The 23,845-nt window shown below is 38.9% G+C and overlaps 1 protein-coding gene across 1 annotated transcript in view; it reads right to left on the bottom strand.

Moving 5' to 3' along the window:
• LOC122738351 (guanylate cyclase 2G-like) overlaps window positions 1–23,845 on the bottom strand; it is a 93,450-nt gene that overhangs the window by 52,340 nt on the left and 17,265 nt on the right. Inside the window, exons 4-12 of the mRNA XM_043980402.1 lie at window positions 21,595–21,704; window positions 19,566–19,748; window positions 17,421–17,565; window positions 12,087–12,222; window positions 10,334–10,437; window positions 8,134–8,300; window positions 5,708–5,845; window positions 3,697–3,780; window positions 113–217 (exon numbers count right to left, since the gene is read on the bottom strand). Coding sequence (XP_043836337.1) covers window positions 113–217; window positions 3,697–3,780; window positions 5,708–5,845; window positions 8,134–8,300; window positions 10,334–10,437; window positions 12,087–12,222; window positions 17,421–17,565; window positions 19,566–19,748; window positions 21,595–21,704 — 1,172 coding nt within the window. The remainder of the gene's footprint in view (window positions 1–112; window positions 218–3,696; window positions 3,781–5,707; window positions 5,846–8,133; window positions 8,301–10,333; window positions 10,438–12,086; window positions 12,223–17,420; window positions 17,566–19,565; window positions 19,749–21,594; window positions 21,705–23,845) is intronic.

Genomic DNA, 23,845 nt, shown 5'->3' with positions numbered 1-23,845 from the left:
AGACATACACAAAGAGAACGAGAGAGAAAACCTTAAAATGACCTGGCCAGACCCTGAGAAGCTTCCTTGCTAGAAGCTATTAATCCTCATTGAAGGTCCATGATTATCTCACCTTCAGACTTCCTTTCCTGCAGTACTGAATAACAAGACAGATGTTGGGTGGCTCGCTGCAAATACCAAAGAAAGGAACTAGGTTTTCATGCTTCAACTCACACATCTGAAAGCAAAGAAATGGTAGCAGCAGAGGAGATTCCATTGGACATATAGAATAGACAATAATAAAAATGATAATCACAAATAAAAACAACTCACATTTACCCGTCACCTGACTTAGCAGACACTTTCCTTACAATAAGCATGTGAGATGGCAATATGAATATTATTATTCCCATTTTACAGATGGGGCATCTAGGTGGCACCATGAATAGAGTGCCAGGCCTGAAGCTAGGAAGAATCATCTTCCTGAGTTCAGATTTAGCCTCAGACATGTACCAGTTATGCTATGTCACCCTGGCAAATCATTTAATCCTGTTTGCCTCGGTTTCCTCATCTATAAAATGAGTTGGAAAAGGAAATGGCAAACCACTCCAGTATCTTTGCCAAGAAAACCCCAAATGGGATCATAGTCAGACATGACTGAAAATAACTGAAGAACAGCAGATTAAGACATGGACGTTAAAATAGGTTAAATTAATGCATAGTTGGTGGAGTCATGAACTGATCCAACCATTCTAGAACACAGTTTGGAACTATGCCCAAAGGGTTATAAAACTGTTCATACCCTTTGACCCAGGAATACCACTACTAGGTCTCTATCCCAAAGAGATCATAAAAAAGAGAAAAGAACCCATATGAACAAAAATATTTATAGCAGCTTTTTTTGTGGTGGCAAAGAATTGGAAAATGAGGGAATGTCCATCAATTGGGGAACGGCTGAACAAGTTGTGGTATATGAACGTAATGGAATACTATTGTGCTATAAGAAATGACAAGCAGGGTGACTTCAGAATAACCTGGAAAGACTTACATGAACTGATGCTGAGTAAAGTGAGCAGGACCAGGAGAACATTATACATAGGAATAGCAACATTGTGTGATGATCAACTATGATAGCCTTAACTCTTCTCAGCAATACAATGATCCAAGACCATTCCAAAAGACTCATGATAGAAAATGCTACCCACATCCAGAGAAAGAACTATGGAATCTGAATGCAGATTGAGACATACTATTTTCACTTATTTTTGTTTTTTCTTTCTCATGCCTTTTCTCTTTTGTTCTGATTTTTCTTTCATGACATGACTAATGTGGAAATATGTTTAAGATGATTGTACTATATAACCCATATCAGATTACTTGCTGTCTTGGGGAGGGGGGAGGTTAGAGAGAGAGGAAGAAAAATTTGGAACTCAAAATCTTGCAAAAATGAATGTTGAAAACTATCTTTACATGTAATTGAGAAAAATAAAATACTATTAAGTGGGGGGAAAAAAGAAAGAAAGATTAAGTGATTTGCCTGCAATTACTAAGCAACTTCAGAAGCAAAATTAACTATCAAGTCCCACTACTCCAAATTTGGTACTCTTTCTACTCTTGGTTGACATGGGTTATTCAAGAAGAAAATGAAAACCTCTTCTTCCAAACAGAAATAGTCACCCATTTGTGTGGTATTTAATCAGTAATCATATAGCCTAGAGGCAGGAGATGGACTCCATTGCCTCTGAAGGCATTTCTAAATCTTCCTTTGCCCTTCTACCTTGTTTCAGTAATTTTTTTTTAAGTGAGGCAATTGGGGTTAAGTGACTTGCCCAGGGTCATACAGCTAGTAAGTGTTAAGTGTCTGAGGCCAGATTTGAACTCAGGTACTCCTGACTCCAGGGCCGGTGCTCTATCCACTGCACCATCTAGCTGCCGCCAATTTTTAAAATTTTTATTTAACAGATAGAACTGTGTAAATTATCAGTGAAAAGAGCTGATCGTGTTTGACATCCTGTAATACTTCACACCCATTTTCTTTGACACTGCTTTTGATGATCAGCATCATTGTTTAAGGCCAGTGAGTCTCAAAGGGCATGTCACATCGTGCTAGTGTGCCATGGATTTCTTCTAGGTGTGCTACAAATTATATGAAACTTACACCTGTGGATGAGTTTTATAGGGTGCCCTGATTCCTTGCAGCAAAGGATAATACTGTGCCATGAGCAAGAAAAGTCTGACAACCTTTGGTATTGATGTAGGGTGAGGAGTCAGGACTGTGGAATCTTGATATATGCAAAACACAAGATAAAGAGGGGCCTAATATAGATACTGGAATTGGAGGGAGGAAAGGAAAAAGGATGCGAGAGCTGGGCAAGATAATCTCTAGAATACATAATAATCAACGGAGTATCCAAACAAGCAGCAGAAAACCAGAAAGAAGCCTTAAAATTGATATTGTGAGGCAGAAGGGTCTAAAACTGGAGGTCAGAGGCTAGAAATCCAATAACAGAATTGCAACTAGCAATTTTGGCTTCCATGACAAAGCCTACTTGGGACAAATGACACAAAATATGCCACTGAATTAAATACTCCAGAAAACAATTCATTTAGGCAGGAAATAGATGTGAGTTTACTACTCTCTGCAGAAGAGACAGAGATACCCTGTATGTATGGTGGGGTGGGGGTGGGGGTGGGGGTGGAATTAGGGCAGGGTTGGGCTTTGGAGAAGTGGGCAGAAAAAAACTTGCTATCTAATAGCTTCCTATTTTAACTAATTATCATTTGATTTATAATTGTTAACTAACTAAATTAATTAATTTATAATTAAATTTAACTAATTCATAATTTAACTAATCATTGTAATGTGGACCTCACATACTATTTAGGTGTAGAAGTCAATTATTCCTGAGTTGTTGAGGAATCTAAGTGCTGCTGACAGAGAGCAAAGCACCACATCCCAACCCTAGTTGTGGCTGTGCTCATAGGAATAGAATAGTCAATGGACTAGGGACATTGGCCAATAACTGAGGAAGGCTTCTTTCTTCCCCTGTTTGTAGGCTTTCCTGTGAGGCAGGAGGCAGTCACCAGTTCCAAACCTCATTAAGTGAGAAGAGTATCCAGAGGCACTTTTGGTTTTTGGTGGGTTTTTTTGGTTTGGTTTTTTTGTTGGTGGTGGTGGTGGGGCAATGGGGGCCAAGTGACATGCCCACGGTCACACAGCTAGTAATTGACAAGTGTCTGAGGCCAGATCCGAACTCAGGTACTCCTGAATTCAGGGCCGGTGCTCTATCCACGGCGCCACCTAGCTGCCCCCCCAGAGGCACTTTTGACTAAGGAGAGGAGTAGGCATTCAAAGATAGAGAAGAAGGCATTGAATTAGTGTCATTTAGGGGAGAAAGACTTGGATTTGGAGGCCAGAGGCCTAGTTCATGTTTCAACCCTTCTACTAACAAACTAATGGCATTTTACATAAGTTCCTTCACCACTCCGGGCTTCTATTGACAAAAATCCAAAATCCTTGACAAACTGAAGTATAAAATGAGAGAGGACTAGACGAAATAATCTCTAAATCTCTTCCAACTTCAGCTTCTATTATTCTATGAGCAGTGGTTCCTGGTGAATGAATTTCAGTAAAGTTACAAGTTCTTCCCGTCACATAGTAGGCGCTTAATAAATGTTTATTGTTTGATCAATATCAACACCAGAAGATCATCTTACCAGCTGTATTTCTTGCAAAACAGATGGCTTCCTAAAACAGGATTCATTTTCATTTTCAATGTATCGAATGGCAACATGATTGCCCTGGAATCAGAGAGAGAAAAGGGTATTTTCTTAGGCCAGGAATAGGAGGGAAGCACTGCAATAGAATAAGAATAGGTGCAGCAGAGCAGGGGGATCACATGGGTTTGCACCCTCTCCAACAACACAAAGAACCCTTAGCTAAGAATCACAATCACCTTCACTTTTTTTTTTTTTTAGTGAGGCAATTGGGGTTAAGTGACTTGCCCAGGGTCACACAGCTATTAAGTGTCAAGTGTCTGAGGCCGCATTTGAACTCAGGTATTTCTGACTCCAAGGCTGGTGCTCTATCCACTGTGCCACCTAGCTGCCCCTCACCTTCACTTTTCAAAGCACTCCCAGAACATTTTGATACTATGCACTGAGTCTGAATCTTAACAACTACTTAATCAGACAACCAAGAGAGTTATTATAAAAATTGTTATGGGCCTCAGTACCTCATTTGAATGGCGCTGGGTACCCCAGAAGTTTTGTGGGGGTAAATCAAAAGAGCCTTCTCCTTGAGAAACTAAACCAAAGGACAGACACACCCAACCAGTTTCCCCCACCCCTAGGGAGATAAGATTGGGTGTGGCTGCTGCCTTTGTGGCGTGAGGAGCAGAGAGATGGCTTGAGAGATCTAGACATGCCCCTCACCCAACTTCCCCCAGTCACCACCAGTGGGGGATGGTCCTCCCCCAATAGGGGGACTTTCCACAGTCAGACGATCACCTCATCGAACCACCATCAGACCTCTATAAAAGGATCTGCCTGTCTCCTGCTCGGGGAAATAGGTATCTCAGAGCCACGCCTCTGTGCCATGCCTTCTCCCCATGAGAAGTCCAAGGATTTCTCTCTCCGTTTCCTTTCCGTAGCACCTAAATAAACTATTATTTTATTCTAATTGAATTTGTGTGCAAGAGGGTATAATTCTTTAAAGAGGAATACCTAAGGACCCTATCCCAATCCCCCATCTATTTCCCCATAATAAAAATCATGTGAGATAATATACTAGATATATCGATAGATGGACAAATTGTTAGATGTGGATATATATGTCTATGAGAGAGACACAGAGAGAGAGACAGAGACAGAGAGAAACAGAGTCAGAGAGACAGAGACAGAGAGAGGGGGAAGGGAGGGAGGGAGAGCACACAAAGGGGAAGGTGGAATTTACAAATGGCTGTTGAATGAATGAATTCGTTCAAAGGAGTGATACTTTACAAGCAGTACTATGACTATATGAAAGCTAAGTGGGAAGGATTTTCTTGACAAATGACTTGTTTGATGAAGAGCATAGTAACTGCTATGGATATTTGGGAGTTCTAATAAACTGAAAAAAAAAATCCCTTTCTGTAAGAAAATGCTGACTTGAAACACTAATCTTGAGACACTTTCCACATGAAAATATATGTCTACTACCTCTCTCCTTCTCCTCTGCATAATATATTATACTTTCTAACCTGTTCTTTCTCAATTTGAGGAAAAAAAATATATTTTTCTCTCTATAATTTTCCCCTTATGGATAGTTATCCATACCAGGCCTGAGCTTCTGAAGATATGCTAAGTACAGTTGTCAGCAGCCGCTTGCATCCCTCTGAAGGTTTGAGAAGAGTAGTTAGGCACACAGTTCATCAAGGTAGAAGTTATATTCTCACAATATAGAAGCCGTCATGGTTCACCACCCAATATTAAAGCACCAGTAATCCTGCTTCAGTGGCAATTATACTTCCTTCCATTTTGTCGATAAAATATTTGCAACACTCATTTTCTTCCTCTAGACTCACATCTATAAAATAGAGGTAATAATACTTGGGGGAGAAGGTGGTGTATGTAGCTCATGCAATGCTCCATACAATTTGGAATGCCTTTCCAGCATGACAAAATACAAAAGCTAAACACAGATGGGGTGAGAAAAGTGTACTCAGGACCAAACTTATCAAATCTGTACCTGGTAAAGACCCACAGTGGTATAAAAGGCTTCTTCACCGTGCTTGTCCTGGAAGTCTGAGCGCAGATTGCTTGCAGTCATCATGCTTGAGCTACAGCTTTCATTTCCTCTAGACACAGGTGTGCCCCTCTGTGATTGCTGCAAGGAAGGATTCTGGGTGGTAAAATGACTTTGCAAAGTGAGTAAGATCCCTTCCCAGCTCCCTAGGGGCCAGGAAAACTCTGCCCTGAACTATGTGTATGTGAGATGATATCAAGTTTAAATAAATCAACCTACAAGACTCTGTTAAATATCTTCTAAGTACCAAGCAAGGGACACAGAGACACCCCCCCCCAAAAAAAGGCAAGGAACGGGGGAAGAAAGGGAGGGAGGGAAAGAGAGAGGGAGGGAGGAAGGGAAGAAGGAAGGAAGGAAGGAAGGAAGGAAGGAAGGAAGGAAGGAAGGAAGGAAGGAAGGAAGGAAGGAAGGAAGGAAGGAAGGAAGGAAGGAAGGAAGGAAGGAGAGAGAGAAAGAAAGAAAATAACAATCCTCTTCCTACCCTCGAGTGTTCTATGTGTGTATATTTATATGATATACATATATATTCATCCATGTGTGTATGTATATGTATATATGTTAAATGTTTGCCCTGCACAATATACTGTGATACTTTTCTATACCAACTCTAGCACCCAGCAAATGGCTGAGCTAACAGTAGACAATATCTCCTTACTCATCCTATGATCACTGTGTAAATTTTTTTTTAAATCATAAGATATCAGGGTAGGTGGTATGGCTAGGTGGCACAGTGCATAGAAAACTAGCCCTGAAGTCAGGAGGACCTAAGTTCAAATCCGACCTCAGACACTTGACACTTAGTAGCTCTGTGACCCTGGGCAAGTCACTTAACCCCAATTGCCTCACAAAAAAAAAAAAAAAAGATATCAGGGTAGGAAGAAACCTGCAAAGGTCATCTAGCCCAATCTCTTACTCAGTGCCAAAAAGTCCACTCTGTGACACCTATTTACATCTACCTTCTACTTAAACTCTCCCAGTTACTAGAAATCTATTCTCTTTATGAAGGAAACCATTCTATTTTTAGACCATTCTAGTTGTTAGAAAATATTTTCCTTAAATTAAGCTAAAACCTGTTTCCATGAGCTTTTGTCCATTGACAGAGCCGTAACTAGGAATTATTGTCTGAGGAAATTCACGGGGTACAAGGAAATTGTGGCAGCACAAAGGGACAATTTAAATGGCAAGTGTAGTCATGCTGGGAAAGGGGTTCAAACTTATCCCTTAGAGTTTGGTTGGGACCCCAGGTGAGGAACATCATTGTGAGAGGACCCTGGGGAACACATAGTAGTGGACCATGAAGCAAGTTATAGGGACAGCACCATGAAAATGATTCTCACCCTCTCACTGACTCTTCCCATTCACCCACCCCCAGTAAATGCACTCCTGGTGCCCTGGAGTGAAGTTCCAGGAAATTTGTATCACAATTCAATCTGTTGATATTAGTTCTGCAGTCCCCCACCCCACCCCCAGCCACACAGAATGTCTATTCTCTCTTCTACATGATAGTTTTTCAATTAAATTAAGTCAACCATCATTTCTTCTCTTCTCCAGATTAAACATCTCCAATTTCTTTAAACTATTCCTGAGAAGACATAATTTTGAGACCCTTAACCATCCTGGTCACTATCTTTTAAACTTGCCTTCAATTTGTTAGTCTCTTAAAATGTGGCACTCAGTACTAAACAGTACTCATGGATGATATTTCCAGTGCAAAGTATAACCTCTTATAACAAAGGCACTAAAAGGCTACTGAGAGAGATTAAGATGGGTCCCAAATCAATCATACTACTAGTTCACATTGAACTTCAATTCTGTTTAGCTCAACAAATATTTACGGAGCATGTACAGGGTCCAACATAATGCTTTTCATTATACTACTGGGCACTGAGAGATGTACTACATATAAAGGGAAGCTAGTTCTTTTTCACAAACTACTGTCAATCCAGATCTCCTCTATTGTGTACTTTTACAATCGTATTTTAAACTCTTGGTGCAGAACTTGGTCTTTTTCCATGTTAAATTTCTTTTTTTTTTTCCATCTTGTTAGGTACCCCTTCTGGTCAATTTTACTGCATCATAGTTGTTATCTAATGAACAATGGCTAGTGGCTCAAGTGGCCTAAGAGAGTGGATATGATCCTGAAAAAGCAAACAAGTAGACATACCCTGAGAACAATTTATTTTCTTGGCAGCATATGGCCCAGGGTATAAAACTGGGCACCATGGGGATTTAATGGGGTTTGTGCATGTAAGTCAACATGGGTCTTATTTTAAAACTAGAAAACTCAATAGATGCCTTGGAGCCAATCCAATACCCTAGACTGTGACAAATGAATGGATAGTAACAATTACCCACATTCCTGATTGTACCTTGTTAAGGGGCAAAATGACGATGTCCTCATAGTTGATTTTCCACCAAGCATTATTAGGGGGTACTAATAGATTCTTTTTCTGCATCTTTAAAAAAAATACAATGCTGGCAGCTCCAAAGACTGTTACCAGGATGAGGAGAGCTATCACAATGAGCATGGTGACACCTGGATGAAGAAGATACCCAATCATTCTGGACTAGAAAATGTCACAGCTAAGCAGTCACGTTTATTCAGTAACATTCACATGCAATGGTAAAAGTAATAGGTCAGTCAATAAACATTTATTAAATGCCTACTATGCTCCAGGCACTGTCCTAAGAACTGGGAATAATGGGGAACATGCTTATTGCATAGATTACTGGAGTCAAAGGGACCTCAGAGGTTATCTTATCCACCCCCCACTCCCACCCCACTATAGATAGGTAGCCTTTCTACTACATTCCCTCAAGAGTGGTCATTTCACTTCTTCAATACCTCCAGAACCAAGGAGTTCATTATCATGCAAGGAAGACTAACTCATTTCTAAGAAAACATATGTTTAAGAGTCTGCAAGGGGGTATTGCACCAAGTTACAATAAGTGGAAGGAATGAGAGATAGGTCTCCTGCTCTTAAGAAATTTGCAAATTCAGTTCATATTTTGTAATAAATCGAGGCAAAGATTGTAAAATGGGGGGGAAATTATCTTCAGTGTCCCCAGCCTCTATTTTCTCCAAGCTCCCTCTTCATTGCACTCTATCTTCCTTCATACCAAAACATATTCTCAGTAAAGATTGTGCTTGTATCTTTGTGTGAATTATGATTAGTAACATTAACTCATATTTACATTAATAAATACATTTTGGGGTGGCTAGGTGGCGCAGTGGATAAAGCACCGGCCCTGGATTTAGGAGTACCTGAGTTCAAATCTGGCCTCAGATACTTGATACTTAATAGCTGTGTGACCCTGGGCAAGTCACTTAACCCCCATTCCCCTGCAAAAAAACAAAAACAAACAAACAAAAAAAACCAATGCATTTTGTGTGTGGTAGAAAAAAAGGGGTTTTTTTTTATATTTGCAAGATGAGGGTCAGAGATAACAAGTAATTCCCCATCTCACATGGTAAATATCAAAATCAATTTGTCACATCAAGGTATATTTGCATAACTAGTTCAAATGAAAGAATGATTTATTTATCTTCATTCTACAAATTTTAAGCTTAACTGAGGATATATATGAGGAAGGGAAAGGAAGGGAGACCTTGCTAAAAAAATTGCTTTCAAACCCTAAAGATTGCAGATCTACTTCAAATAAACATATGGTTAGCTCTGTAAGCAATATTGTATTTGCATAAATGTAATGATCTCTTGGTTTAAAATCAGACAGTTACTAAAATTCAGTAGTAATATTAGTGGTGGTGGTGGTGGTAGCAATACCCAGAAAATTCTCCAGAATTATTCATCTGAGATTCCTGGTTTGATATGATTTCTCCTTGTCTCTATGTATAGTTATTAACTTCTCTTGTCAAATATGAGGAAAGAGGTGGAATAAAAAGCAAAACTTTTTCTGCGGAGAATTAACTTTCAAAGTAAGCGCAATGAAGGGCAGCCAGCTGGCACAGTGGATAGAGTACCGGCCCTGGATTCAGGAGGACCTGAGTTCAAATCCGACCTCAGACACTTAACACTTAATAGCTATGTGATCCTAGGCAAGTCACTTAACCCCAATTGCCTCACCAAAAAAAACCCAACAACAACAACAAAGTAAGTGCAATGCTCTCTTTCAGGATGAAGAGACAACAAGAGTTCAGTCCTGAAGCTGTGTGACTCTGGGTAAGTCACTTAAACCAGATTGCCTCTAAAAAAAAAAAAAGTTCAGTCCTGGGCCTCAGTTACTGGAGAGTAAGCTTCCTCTAATAAAATGATTAAACCAAGATGAAGCCTCCTGATCACATCAAACTCAGAAGGTACATATCCCTTTTTTTAGAGTCATCACTGAGATGGGGTGCTCCAGAGTGCCAAAATTTAGAGGGTGAAATTAGTACTTGTACTCCTTTAACAACTGAGCTTAGCACTTAATGGGCAAAAATATTTAATTAAAATAGGAAGCTAATCTCACCCACATACACACACACATTAATATTTGCCTCTGTTCTGTTCTTTTCTGGGTCCCTTCCCCTCAAAAGTGCACTTTTCCTTCTCACAGAACAAAGATACTTACTTACAAATGTAGTTTGACAGTGTTCATTAGAAAAGCCACAGGCAGGTTTGTCTTTGGGAAGAGACCCATTGGGCCAGCTGCCATTGGAGAAGTCTCCCATGGGGCTAGTGGGGAAGCACAAAGTAGAGTGTCAGGGCCTACTTATTTCCTTTAGCCTCAACTGCTTTATTCCTTGGGGGCAGCTGGACAGAATGAACCCGCTGCGCCTTGCTGAGTTGTGAATCACTTCCTAGAATCTCTAATAAATCACCTAAGGAAGCTTCCAAACCGACATTCAAGTTCTTGCATTCATTCAATTCAATATTTATTAAAGTGCCTACTATGTGAAAAGCACAATGCTGAAGATACCAAGAGAAGAACAGAAACAATCCCTGACTTTAGGTTGCTTACATTCTACTAGGGGGATAAATAACAGGTACAGAGAGAAGCACATACAGGTTATTTGAGGAGGGAGAGAGTACAAAACAACTGTGGGACTCAGGGAAAGTAGTGCTTTAGCTGAGCCTCAAAAGAAAGGCAGAGATGAAAATGAAGTCATTCTATACTTGGGAAATAACTTTTGCAAACAGATTGATGGGAGATGGATTTTTTTAATTTTGAGAACAAACAATGGTTTAGTTTTTGCTCAAATGTACAGGGCAAGGAGGGGAGTAGGAACTAGATTATAGAGGGCATTAAAGGCCAGGACTGAGATTGAACAGCTTGTATTTTATTCTAGAAGAAAGGGAAGGGAAGGGAAGGGAAAGGAAGGGAAGGGAAGGGAAGGGAAGCCTACTCCTTCTCTGCATTTCTCACTACAATGTGGAAAGATTGCTATGCTGCTAACATTGTTTCCCTTGATATCAACGTTAGATCATCGAACCTTAGAATTCCAAGGAAACTTAGAGATCATTTAGTCTAGAGGTATGAAATATGCTGCTCTGGGCCATATACTGCAGCAACATTCCCTGTTGTAACCAAAATCAAATTAAAATGCACTTAAGAACTAGTCAACAAAATAAATAAAAATCCAATAAAATAAAGATAGCATCACATTTTCAAACTAAGTCAATATATGCAGCCGGCAGGGATCCTTATATAAGAATTAATGAGGGGCAGCTAGGTGGCGCAGCGGATAGAGCACCGGCCCTGGAGTCAGGAGTACCTGAGTTCAAATCCGGCCTCAGACACTTAACACTTACTAGCTATGTGACCCTGGGCAAGTCACTTAACCCCAATTGCCTCACTAAAAAAAAAAAAAAGAATTAATGGCCCTCATTTCTATTTGAGTTTGACACCACTGCTCTAGTTTAATTGTCTAGTTGTATAGAGAAGGACACAGAGCCCTAGAGAAGGAAAGGAACTTGTGCAACATCCCATATAGACTTAGTGTAAAAAATGGTATGTGAACCCAGATGTCCTCACTCTTAGGCCAGAGCTATTTCACCCTATTCTAAGCCATTTCTTCCACCAAAGTTGGATACAAAACAAAAATATAGTATTGTTTAGGGCCAAAGATATACTATTTAAAATAAATAATTAAATCCCAATGAATATACAACCATGATAAGGTGATATAACTGTAATAAGAGGCTTAAGTTCAATTACCAATTTGATGTGAATAGAGTAATTCTGTTGAGTTGCAATAGGATCCTAAGTCAGTTTGGAAAATGACCCAGCCTCAAGCATCCCTTCTAAAAGTAACCGCCACTGTTTCTACCCTGGAGTTTGCATTCAGTGAGAACATACTTCTCAGAAATAACCTGTCTTATACCTGATTATTTTCCTATGGCTGTTGTAATGAAGAAAAGGTATGAAAGTAGAAGAATCTCCAGTTTTCTTTAGGATATGGACCAAGTAATCCACTTGCCTCTCTCCAAACTCATCTATCCTGATTTGTCCTGTGATTCCTAGAAAGAGAGAATTTCTTAAGGTAAGACCAATGGAAAGAAGCAGATTTGCCCAAGATGGCACCATTCTTTCTGAAAAATCTTCCACATCATCTTGCATCTCTCTATGCATTACATAACCCCAAACACCAGACTCTGGGTTTATATATCAGAAATCAATTGCTCTCTAATCATATCTCTTTGACTTAATTTGCCCCCACTGAGAATTTCCACTGAAAACTTCAGAATGTAGTTGGTGCTTACATCTCCACAGATATAAGTAAAGGCCCTGGCTCCTAGGTAAACACCCAGATCACAAAACTAGAAAGAGAACAGTTTATGTCACTTTTCAGAAAAGTCATAAAACCACAAGTGACTCACTGCATGCCATGATTATTAATTGATCCAAATTGTCAGTCCAATCCTGAGATTCTAATCAATTTCACCTTCATCCTAGGAATGCATACATATCTCCCAGCCTTCTATTAAAGTAAAGTGTCAAATAATTTAAAATCAACTATGATATAAATCTAAGAGTTACTTCTCCCCTGGACAAGATATAAACTTGAGATTGATAGAGAGGCAATCAGCTGACCTTGCTTCAGAAGAATGCCAAGACTTCTGGCCTGAGGAATGAGAATGATCCTAGAGCTAGTGAAGTAATAAGAGAGCTGAATCATGATGCAGAGGAATAAAACTTAGATTTTCACCCTCTGTTGCTGCCATTATTTATTTGGACACTCCAGTTTGATAAGAAGGAGGTTACCTCTCTAAACACTCCAAGCTCATTTCCCTTCTTGGGAGAGTTTAAACTTTTCAGGTGATATGATCAGGCAGGAGGCCTGCCTAGGGTCTTGGAGGAGAAAGTGAGACTCATCTGGCTTCCTTTCCAGCAGCCTCAAGTTTATTTAACGTTAATTATTTTGTTTTGTTTTGTTTTGTTGTTGTTGTTGTTTGTTGGAGGGTTTTTTGCACCAAATATTTATTTTATTTTTTTCAGTTACATGTAAGGATAGTTTTCAACATTCATTTTCATAAGATTTAGAGTTCCAAATTTTTCTCTCTCCCTCCCTTTCCTCCCCCCCTCCACAAGACAGCAGCCAATCTGATATAGGTTGTATATATACAATCCGCAAGTGCTCTTTTTATCAGTTCTTTCTATGGGAGAGGATAGTATGCTTCATCATTAGTCCCTTGGGATTGTCTTGGATCATTATATTTCTGAGAGTAGTTATCATTCACAATTGCTCATAGAACAATACTGCTGTCACTGTGCACAATGTCCTCCCAGTTCTGCTCACTTCACAATACATCAGTTCATATGAGTCTTTCCAGGTTTTTCTGGGATCATCCTGCTTGTCATTCCCTATAGCACAATATCATTCCACTACAATCATATACCGCAGCTTCTTCAGTCATTCCTCAAGTGATGGACATTCGCTTGATTTCCAATTCTTAGCCACCACAAAGAGTTTCTATAAATATTTTTGTACAATTTTCTCTCCTTTTCTCTTATTTCCCTTTAATTAAAAAAGAAAAAGGGAAGTCCAAACCTTGAGGTTTGGACTATAAGTCTGGAGGCCCACATAGATCCTTAGGATGAAAATTAAGGCTCACCAGAAAGGGAAGAATTCTATGTACTGCTTATGGATTAGTGTTCTTCCTCTGTGGTGTTTTGCATTTTCTGTGGAGCTAAAATAAAGGCATCTGATATATGTTGTTACCTTGACTGTTTTCATGAGAGCCAGAGTTTTTACTCACATCTCTAAGAAACCTAGGAAAGAATCATGTTCTAAGGTTTCCAGAGAAAACTAGATGGGCTTCTCTCCTGACTTTCTAGAATTTCTTTACCACACCAAAGCAGCCAGCTCACCCTTGCATTTCATTCTTCTTCTGTGACCACCAGAGAGCCTGGAAGTCCAAGCTACCCCTTGCCATCTTTTCCACTGATTGGTCAGTTCTTCCTCTTGTGTGTGTGTGGGGGGGGGGGTGCGTGTGTGAAGGCTAGGGGAAGTCACTTAGGGTATGACATCATTAAACAAAGCTGTACTACTTCCCCATTTCCAGTCCATTATTTTATTTATTTATTTATTTAATTATTTATTTTTGGTGAGGCAATTGGGGTTAAGTGACTTGCCCAGGGTCACACAGCTAGTAAGTGTTAAGTGTCTAAAGCCAGATTTGAACTCAGGTACTCCTGATTCCAGGGCCAGTGCTCTATGCACTGCGCCACCTAGCTGCCCCCTCCAGTCCATTATTGCTGATACAGTTATCATCCCTGCACATAGCTCTGATCACATCTGAGCCCTTGCTCAGAACTCCTCAGTAGCTGCCCATTACTTAATGATTAAAGTCCAAAGTTCTTATCCTGGCATTCAAAGTTTACCATATCCCCTAACCAACCATTCCAGTCTTAGTTTTCTAATATTCTCACCATTCCATATATGTGCTTTGAATTTTCTTGATTATGGTATCAAGCCTTTGCTCACACTGTCACTATCACCTAAAATTCTATCCCTTCATCTCCACTTTTCTGAAATGCTACCTCCTCTAGATACCCTAAACCAGATGTGATCTCTCCTTCCTTCCAAAATGATTGACAATTGAATTGAATGAAAAGAAAAACAAAAGGAGATAAGAACCTTCACAACCCTTTGTATCTATCTTTTCCTCTCATCATCCTCTACAATATATTATAATTATTGTTGCAATTTGTCATCACCCCTATGAGGCTATAAATTTTATTGACATTCACAGGCCTTGTCTTGCTCACCTTTCTGTACCCCACAGTTTTTAATTCCTTACAGTATCTGGGTCCATCCTTATTCCACCACTTATTCATTACCTTTATGACTTTGGACAAGTCACTTGACCTCTTAGGACCCCAGTTTCCTCATCTATAACATAAGGGATTTGGACTAGATGTTCTCCACAGTCCTCATAGATCTTTAGATCTGTGACCCTATACTATATTTCATCAAAGTTGAACTGAATTGAAAAAAAGAAAAAGCAGAAATGTTTGGCTGTGAGCAGTGTTTGAAAGATTCCTGTCACATTAAGAAATAGAATCAAATGTGATCATAAAAGCATATCAGAAACTATAAATTACTTTGTAAAAAAATAAAGTGTTACAAGTACAAATGGTTATCATCATCCTCCTTTTCATCATCATCATTATTCAAGCCCTGTTAATAAGGCTTGTGCCCTATTGATAATAGCACTGTGCCCCCAGCACCATTTATTGCAATTAACATAATAAAGCTAGAAAGAATTCAGAAAAAAGGAAAGTAAAATGAGTAGGATTGAATAGGAAACTAGGTTCAGGATTATATATAAGCATGTGAATTTGGGGGAGGGACAGGTCACGTTCAGTTGGTTGGGAATGGGGAAAGAACTCATGAATATAAAAGGGTAGAAGATTTTCCAGAGGATGATATCTAAACCTTTCACAATCTGTAAAGAATTTGATCATGCTCCCTCCCACTCTTTGTCTTTCCAGACAGAAGACATTGTGTGTATGAGAGACAGAGATAGAGACAGAGAAACAGAGACAAAAACAGAGAGATCAAGAATCTATTTTTTTTTATCAGCAAAAGAACTTTCTCCCCTTACACTGGTATGCTCCAAAATTTTTGCTGAGTTATTGTGGTTAAAAAATTCATCACCCTGGAACTAACCTGGTGATGAGCCTCTCCCAAACAGCTAAGCTTGTCTTCGAACAACAGTGATAAAATCAGGCACTGAACTGTATATCACAATAAGGCATTGGAGTATAACTTTATTTAGGAAGAGCATGTAGCTGTAATAATAATTTTTAAATTTACATTTATATAGTGCTTTAAGGTTTAAAAATAGCTTTTCTCACAAAAATCCTGTGAGATAGCAAGTATGAGTTTTATTATCTTCATTTTATAGATGAGAAATCAGGGCTAAGGGAGTTTATATGGTTTTCCTAATGTCCCAAAATACACTGGGAACATACACACACACACACAAATATAGTTCCCTACATGGTATAAGGTGGTCCTTACTAAATGCTTCCCACACCACTGAAATCATAGATCAGGTCCAAAATACACACACACACACGTTATGTATGTGGTGTATCTGAATATATATATATGTATATATATACACAATATACAGACCTGCACCCATACACACAAATATATAGAGACATACAGACATGCATGTCTATGTGTATTTAACAGTAAGTTGATTTGCATTGGTATGAGGAAGTCCTCACTGAGGGTCCCCCCCCCCCGTATACACACACACATACATGTATACACACACATATATGTATATACACATATAGACTTATATATGTATACACATACACACATGTGTGTGTACATAAGTGATATACATCAGTATATTCATATAGAAATACTCTAGCTTCTGAAAGTACCTTACAATAAAGTCACCTCCTCCACGAAAACAGCCAACATGTAGAAAATCTGTCCATTAATGCTGTGGGGTAACTCATCTGTCACTTGTTGTCTCAGGAGATCTTAGAAGATAAGTGACTTACTATGTTCCCCACACCCTGTAATGAGGCAGCTAGATGGCTCAGTGGATAAAGTGCTGGGCCTGGAGTCAAGAAGACCTGAGTTCAAATTTGGTCTCAGACACTTACTAGCTGTGTGACCTTGGGCAGGTCACTTAATTTCTTTTTACCTTAATCCACTGGAGAAGGAAATGGTAAACCACTCCAGTATCTTTGTCAATAAAATTCCATGGGCAGTATGGTCTACACACTGTCAGACATGATTCAACAACAACAGCAATGTGGTCCCACAGCCAATATGTCTCAGAGACAGGACCTGACCAACAAATTCAGACTCCAAAACTGGGCCCCTAATTATGACATAATGCTTAATGACATATATATATATATACACACACACACACATATATGTATATATATACATATATGTGTACATATATATATAAATATTTAGATGTACAAGTACATACATATATACACACACATATACTTGTATATAGACAAACAGGTATAGGCATACAAGAGACAGATCCACTTTTTTTAGTTGGGAAAAGTAAGTTTTTAGTTGGTGCTTTTAAAACCAAAATATTTATATGAACTTGATAATGGGAGCAGACCTTGGTTGACCTGAAACAAAATGTTTAATATTCAAGCATAATAAGGAATAGAGCAGTTGAAGGTCAAGGATAGTACACTCACAACCACTTACCATGGAACTCAGTCAGATTGTCACCTTTTATGGTTCTCAGAAGCTGCCTTCCATCACGGAAATCCTTTCCTTCCTTTAACATTGCCTTTACAGCTGAAGCATAGAGTAGGACTGCATCATGAAGGTACGCAGAATAAGCACTCACCTTAAGCAAGAAAAGAGAAATTATTTTTTGTTTGTTTGTCTGGAGGCAATTGGGGTCAAGTGACTTGCCCAGCATCATATAACTAGTAAGTGTGAGAGGACAGATTTGAACTCATGTCCCCCTGACTCCAGGACTGTCCACCTAACTGCCCCAGAAGTGAAATTTTTAAAACTATCCATTTGACCAAGTGACTCTTCTCTGATCATTCACTCGGGTAACTTTCTGTATTCCACTGATTTGACTCTACAATAAACTACTTTCCATCTTCTTAATCATGTACTACCTTGTGATATTTATGCTATTGAATTGACCTGCTACTTATCACCTGTGTTACTTTTGGGGGTTGGGGGTTTTCTTTTGGGGTTTGAGGGTTTTCTTTTGGAATATTTATGTTTTGCTTCCCTCGATTATAAGTTCCTTGAATGAAGGGCTATATGTTAGAGTTCTGGGTAGCCACACTCCCACCTCATCCAGTGCCTAGAATATAATATCTGTACAAAAAATATTTATGGAAATATTCAAAAAATCAATCAGCTGGAAGAGATCTTAGAAGTTATCTAATCAAGGGGATCTTAATCATTTTATGGCATGGACTCCTTTGTTAGTATGCTAAAGACTATGGACCCCTTCTCAGAATAATACTGTTAAATATATAAAATAAAATATACAACATTATAATGCAAATTAGTTAAGTTATAAGAGTTATCAAAAAAAAATTTTTAAGACCACGTTCACAGACCCAAGGTTAAAATCCCAATGCCCTTTTTTGTTGTTGTTCTTCAGTCATTTCAGTCATGTAACTCTTCATGACCCCATTTGGGGTTTTCTTGGCAAAGATCCTAGAGTAGTTTACCATTTCATTTCTCCAACTCATTTTACAGATGAGGAAACTGATGTAAACAGTGTTAAGTGACTTGCCCAGGGTCATACAGATAAAACTGAATCCTTGAGAAGGATTTTAACCAATATAGTAGATAGGATTAATAACATTGGATTAGGAATCAGAAAGACCTAGGTTTGAATCCTGCTTTGGACACTATCTGTGTGATGGTGGACAAGTAAAATATATTTCCTGGTCCTCAGTTTCTTCCTCTGTAAAACGAAGAAATTGGACTTGATGACTTCCATAGTCCCTTCCAACTCTCAGTCTATGAACCCATGATCCTAAGTAAAGTGAAATACCTGCAGTTATATGACTAGAGAATCTAGAAGAATCTAGACTTGACCTCTCGATCCAACAACAGAGGCTTCCTTTTTACTATACCATATTATAATTTGTAGATTGATGTTGTTAGGATCTACCACCAGCTGTGTGTTCTCATTCTCTCTCCTGGTCAAGTATAGTCATTCACCTACCCTCACCTGAGGGCTCAGAGTTTTCCACATCCTAGGAAGAGTTCCTGCCACAACAGGAAGCAGTTAAGAAACCCTGGCTAGATCAGTATTAGGTAAGCCTGAGATCACTCTGATTGCCAATTTGACCTGTTAACTTTTCTGTCTTCCTGCCTCAGATTATTGACATGTGGCCTTGCTGTGTTGGAAAGCATCTGTTCTTTAGTCTACCCTATCTTGCCTGATTCTTGACCTCTACTAATTATGTCTCTCTTTGGCTTTGAATCTACCCAATGACCCCTGCTCTGTGGCATCTATTATTTTTGCATAACATTTATGGAGATAGAAATCCTAGAATATTTGGGATTGAAGGGGATTTAGAGATCATCTGGTCCAATCTTTATATCTTACAGGAGAGGGAATCAAGGCCCAGAAAAGTGAAATAATTTGACCAAGGTGACAAAGCTGGAGAGTACCAGAGTCCTATGTCCTCCCTCCTGCCCTACTCCCATGCCATGCCGGGAGGATGGGGTTGGGGGGAGGGATGAAGAAGAGATCAAATTCAAAAGCATGTCATCCTTGAAATGAAGACAGCCAAGGAGTTCACCAGAGGCGTTTATGAATTAATCCTAAAATGGATACCCTCATTAGAGAGCCTTGAATCAGACCTGTTCCACTGATGAAAGGGAACTCAAAAAGGGCTTCTCCTTCAGCTTTTCATAAACCTCCTTCATGAAATCAGAGTTTCTGGAATGTTCATCAGAAGAAGTGATAGTTATGAGAAACATAGAGTCGAAGGCTTTGGGGATGTGATCATTCTTCTGATGAGTCAACACTTCTTTCCAAAAATCCTAAAATATAAAAAGAAACATTTTGTTCCATATCCTATCAATTCTAATTTTTTCACATTGTATATTATAATGTTGGCATGTCCCCTAATTAGAACACTCTGGGCTTAAAATGGCAGTAAGATTTTGGGGATACTCTATTATATTATTTGATCCCCCTAATACCTGTGTAGACAGGGGGCTTCTTAATTTGGAGTCCATGAACTTAATATATAGATATAGCTATACACACACACATACATATATATAATTGTAATCCAGTATAATTGGTTTCTTTTGCAATCTTATATATTTTAATTAATGCATTTAAAAACATGAATCTGAGGAGTCTATAGGCTTCACTAGACTCTGCTAAAGAGACAGATGATACATACAAAAAAGAGGTTAAGAACCCCTGAGATTGTACAAGTATTATTTTTTCCTTTTGTTTTTTAATAGCATCTCCATTTCCAAATATGATTGCTCCCCTTCCCCTACTTATTCCTTGTAGCAATGATTTTTAAAAGAAAGAAAAAAAGAGCAGTTCAGCAAAAGCAACAAACATATCAATCAAGTCTGGCAGTATATTTGATATTCAACATCCATAGTGTCCTACTTCTTTAAAGAAAGATGGGAGGTATATTTTCTCCTTTCTTCTTCAGGGCCAAGCTTAGTCATTACAATTAAGCTGCATTTGGTTTCAATTTTTGTTATCATCATTTTTGTTCTTTTGATTTACATACTTGTAGTCTATTATTTTATGGTTTTCTTACTTCACTTTGCATTAGTTCCTAAGGGTCTTGCTATGCTTCTCTGAATTCATATCTACCATTTCTTACAGCACAGTAATATTTCATTACATTTATAGACAGTAATATAGTTAGTTAGCCTTTCTCTCAGAAGATGAGCATGTACTTTGTTTCCAATTCTTTACTACTACCAAAAAAAATATTGCTATGAATTTTTTTGGTGTATATGGAACCCCTCATTCAGTCACTGACTTCCTTGGGGGTATTTGCCTAGAAGTGGGATCCTAATACAAATCCTATTATCTCCATGTTATAGTTGAAAAAACAGACTCAGAGTGGTGAAGCTACTTCTCCAAATTTATACTGCGTTTATACAGAATTGGAACCTAGGTCTTCTGACTCCAAATCCAGAGTCCTTTCTGCCACAATATGCTATAGAGCTTGATCTCAATTGGTCTAAATATGAGTTCCCTGAAGTGTCTGCATTATTTGAATCTGTACCGCATATTTCCAGTGGGATAGAATCAGTTTTTATATTTTACATAACTTTGATTAATACTAACCTGAATACATGCAACCAATTCAGGGAATTTCTGTTGTTATTTACACCATTAAGACCAAGCTATGTGTCTAGTAGTAAAGTAAGGCTTCTGGAAAAATCATATAATGTATGGCAAATGTATTTTTCTGGATAATTTCAATGAAAAGCAATAGTTTAATGAAAACAATATAATGTTTCCTATATGAGTGAACTGGTATGGAGATAAGAAGGTATATATGCAATATTTGAAAATGTACTATTGGAATATGAATAGACTGCTTCACTGACACAATCTTAAAGGTTATAACTTTTGTGGTTTTACATCATAAGGATTTGGGGAAAGACAAAAATTACTTTTCTGTCATGTAGAATTCTAAAGGGCCCTGGGTTATCTACCACCTCAGGTTATTCATACCACTTCTTGTTTTCCTTCAGTTTGCTAGCTGAAAATAGCCTTTACCCTAAGAGAATTACATACTTAAGAGGCATTTCAGTGTACCTTGGTCTTAAAGCAAAAGTCAGAGGGCAATATCGCTTATCCTCCACAGGACTCACAAACAATCACTGTTTATTCACTGACCTCTGACTGCTGCAAAATGAAGAAGACAAATTTCCCAGGGGGTAGTCCCAGCATCTCTGTGGCCAGAAGAATAGCCCAGGCATCAGCCATGCTGCAGATTAAAATGATAACTACAGAAACAGAAGACAGAATTAGCCACTCTGGGGACCCAACTCCCACCCTTAATAAAAACCAAATCCCAGTCTGAAGTGTAAGCATGACATGAGAGCCAAAAAATGTTGTGTGTGGGCGGGGGAGAGATCCCAACATATCACACAGCCTTATTTTTCTCATTTAAGTGGCAGCTTGGCATAATAGATGGTGAGCAGACCTTGGAACCTGGAAGACCCGATTCAATTTCCTCCTCTACTCTCTATGGGCTGTGTGTCCCTGGGCAAGTTACTTAAAGTCTCAGTGTCCCTCAGGCAATTCTCAGAGTCCACAAATTGCAAAGATGCTGATCTTCAATCAGAAGTAAAAGTTCTTCATCCATCCCTTCCTACACTGATGAACTCAAGGACTGGGTCAAGGAGGGAAAAAGCTTCATTCATGAAAACAGGAAAGTATCTTGCCACCTTTGCCCCCAATTGAGTCATTGTTTCAGCTCTCTAATCTTCCCCTCACAGCCCTGTCAGAGCAGACAGAGCACTGGACTTGGAGACAGGAAGAATAGGGTTAAAATCCTTCCTTAAGCATTTACTAGCTGGATAATCCTGAGCAAGTCACTTAAGCTCTCTCAGCCTGTTTCCTCATGTGTAAAATTGGCATAACAGCACCTACCTCAGAGGGTTGTTGTGGGGATCACATGAGATAACACATCAGCCAACAAGCATTTAAGTGTTTACTATGTGTCAGGCACTTTCCTCAAGGCTGGACAGACAAAGGCTGAACACTTTCCAAACCTTAAAGCCCTATGTACACAGTAGGTATTGTCACTATTACTGATGCAGTGCTTGAATCCTATTTCTCTTCTGCTCAACACACCTCAGTGCCTCCCTATTGCCTGTAGAAGAAAGCCCAAGGACTTTAGTGTGGCATAGAGGAGCCTCCACAATATGGTGCCACCTTACTTTTCCACCCTCATCACCCTTATTCCCACCTTTATCTCATACTTCACCGCAACTCTCCCACCCCCATGTACTGTATGCCCCAGCCAAACTGACCTCATAGTTTTCTGAATATATCCCATGCTCCAAGCCCTGTGTGCCTTTGTTCATACTATTCTCTGTGCTTGGAGTATCCTCTCCTGCGCCATGCTCCCCAAGTACACCCTAGTCTCTGTCTGTAGACATCTTACCCATCGTCCAAGGCTACATTACATGCCTCCTCCTTGAAACACCTTCTTGATTATCCTGACTAAAAGCAATCCCATGATCCCTCTCTAATCTGACCACAGAGAACTTTTCTCATGCACTTAAAAAAAAAATCTCATTTACATTTATTTGAATGCATCAGAGTATATGTCTAATCACCCATACAAGACTGTAACTTCCTAGGCTGAAGGATTGTTTTGTTTTCTCTTTGTGTCTTCCAAACACACTATTCTGTACATGATAGGTGCTAAATAAATGCTTGTAGGATGAAAGAATCCAATGAAGTCGTGGATTTGGACTCAAAGGGCCTGAGTTTGATTTCTGACTCTGCCTCTTATTACTTGTGTGATACTTAGGACAAATTATTTTAATTCTTTGTGCCTCAGTTTTCTCTTTTGTAAAATGTTGTGGGGGGTTAGATATATGAAGTAAGTTAGAGAAAGGAGTCAAGGATAATATTGTGAACCTAGGTGATTAGAAGTATTGTGGTACACTCAACAGAAATAGGGAATTCAGAAGAGAATAGAGTTTTGAAGGAAAGATAATGAATTCTGCTGTGGCCATGATGAATCTGAGATACTATGTGACATCCAGTTTCAAATGTCCCCAAAAAATTTATAAAGGATTGGTTTATGTGAGAAAAACTAGGACTGGATATATAAATCAGAGAGTCATATGTACAGAGATGATAATTAAGCTCATAGAAATCTTGAAGGAAACTTCGTGGAAAACAAGAAGGAATATTTAGAGGAAGAGATGAGGGTGAGAATGCATTCCAGAGGTGGAAATCGGAATGGTAAATTTGGAGAAGAGAGATTAGATTAGATTGGTTTTGAATAAAGAATGCACTTATAAAGAAGAATAGCATGAAATTAATCTTGAAAGGTGGATGGGAAACTCAAGAAAGCCTAAAGGGTTTTCAATGTCAAGCTGAAGTTTGTGTTTTGTGCAAATGATAA

The sequence above is a fragment of the Dromiciops gliroides genome, chromosome 2 (assembly GCF_019393635.1).
Source record: "Dromiciops gliroides isolate mDroGli1 chromosome 2, mDroGli1.pri, whole genome shotgun sequence".
NCBI lineage: Eukaryota > Metazoa > Chordata > Mammalia > Microbiotheria > Microbiotheriidae > Dromiciops > Dromiciops gliroides.
This window is presented reverse-complemented; position numbering and strand designations above follow the sequence as displayed.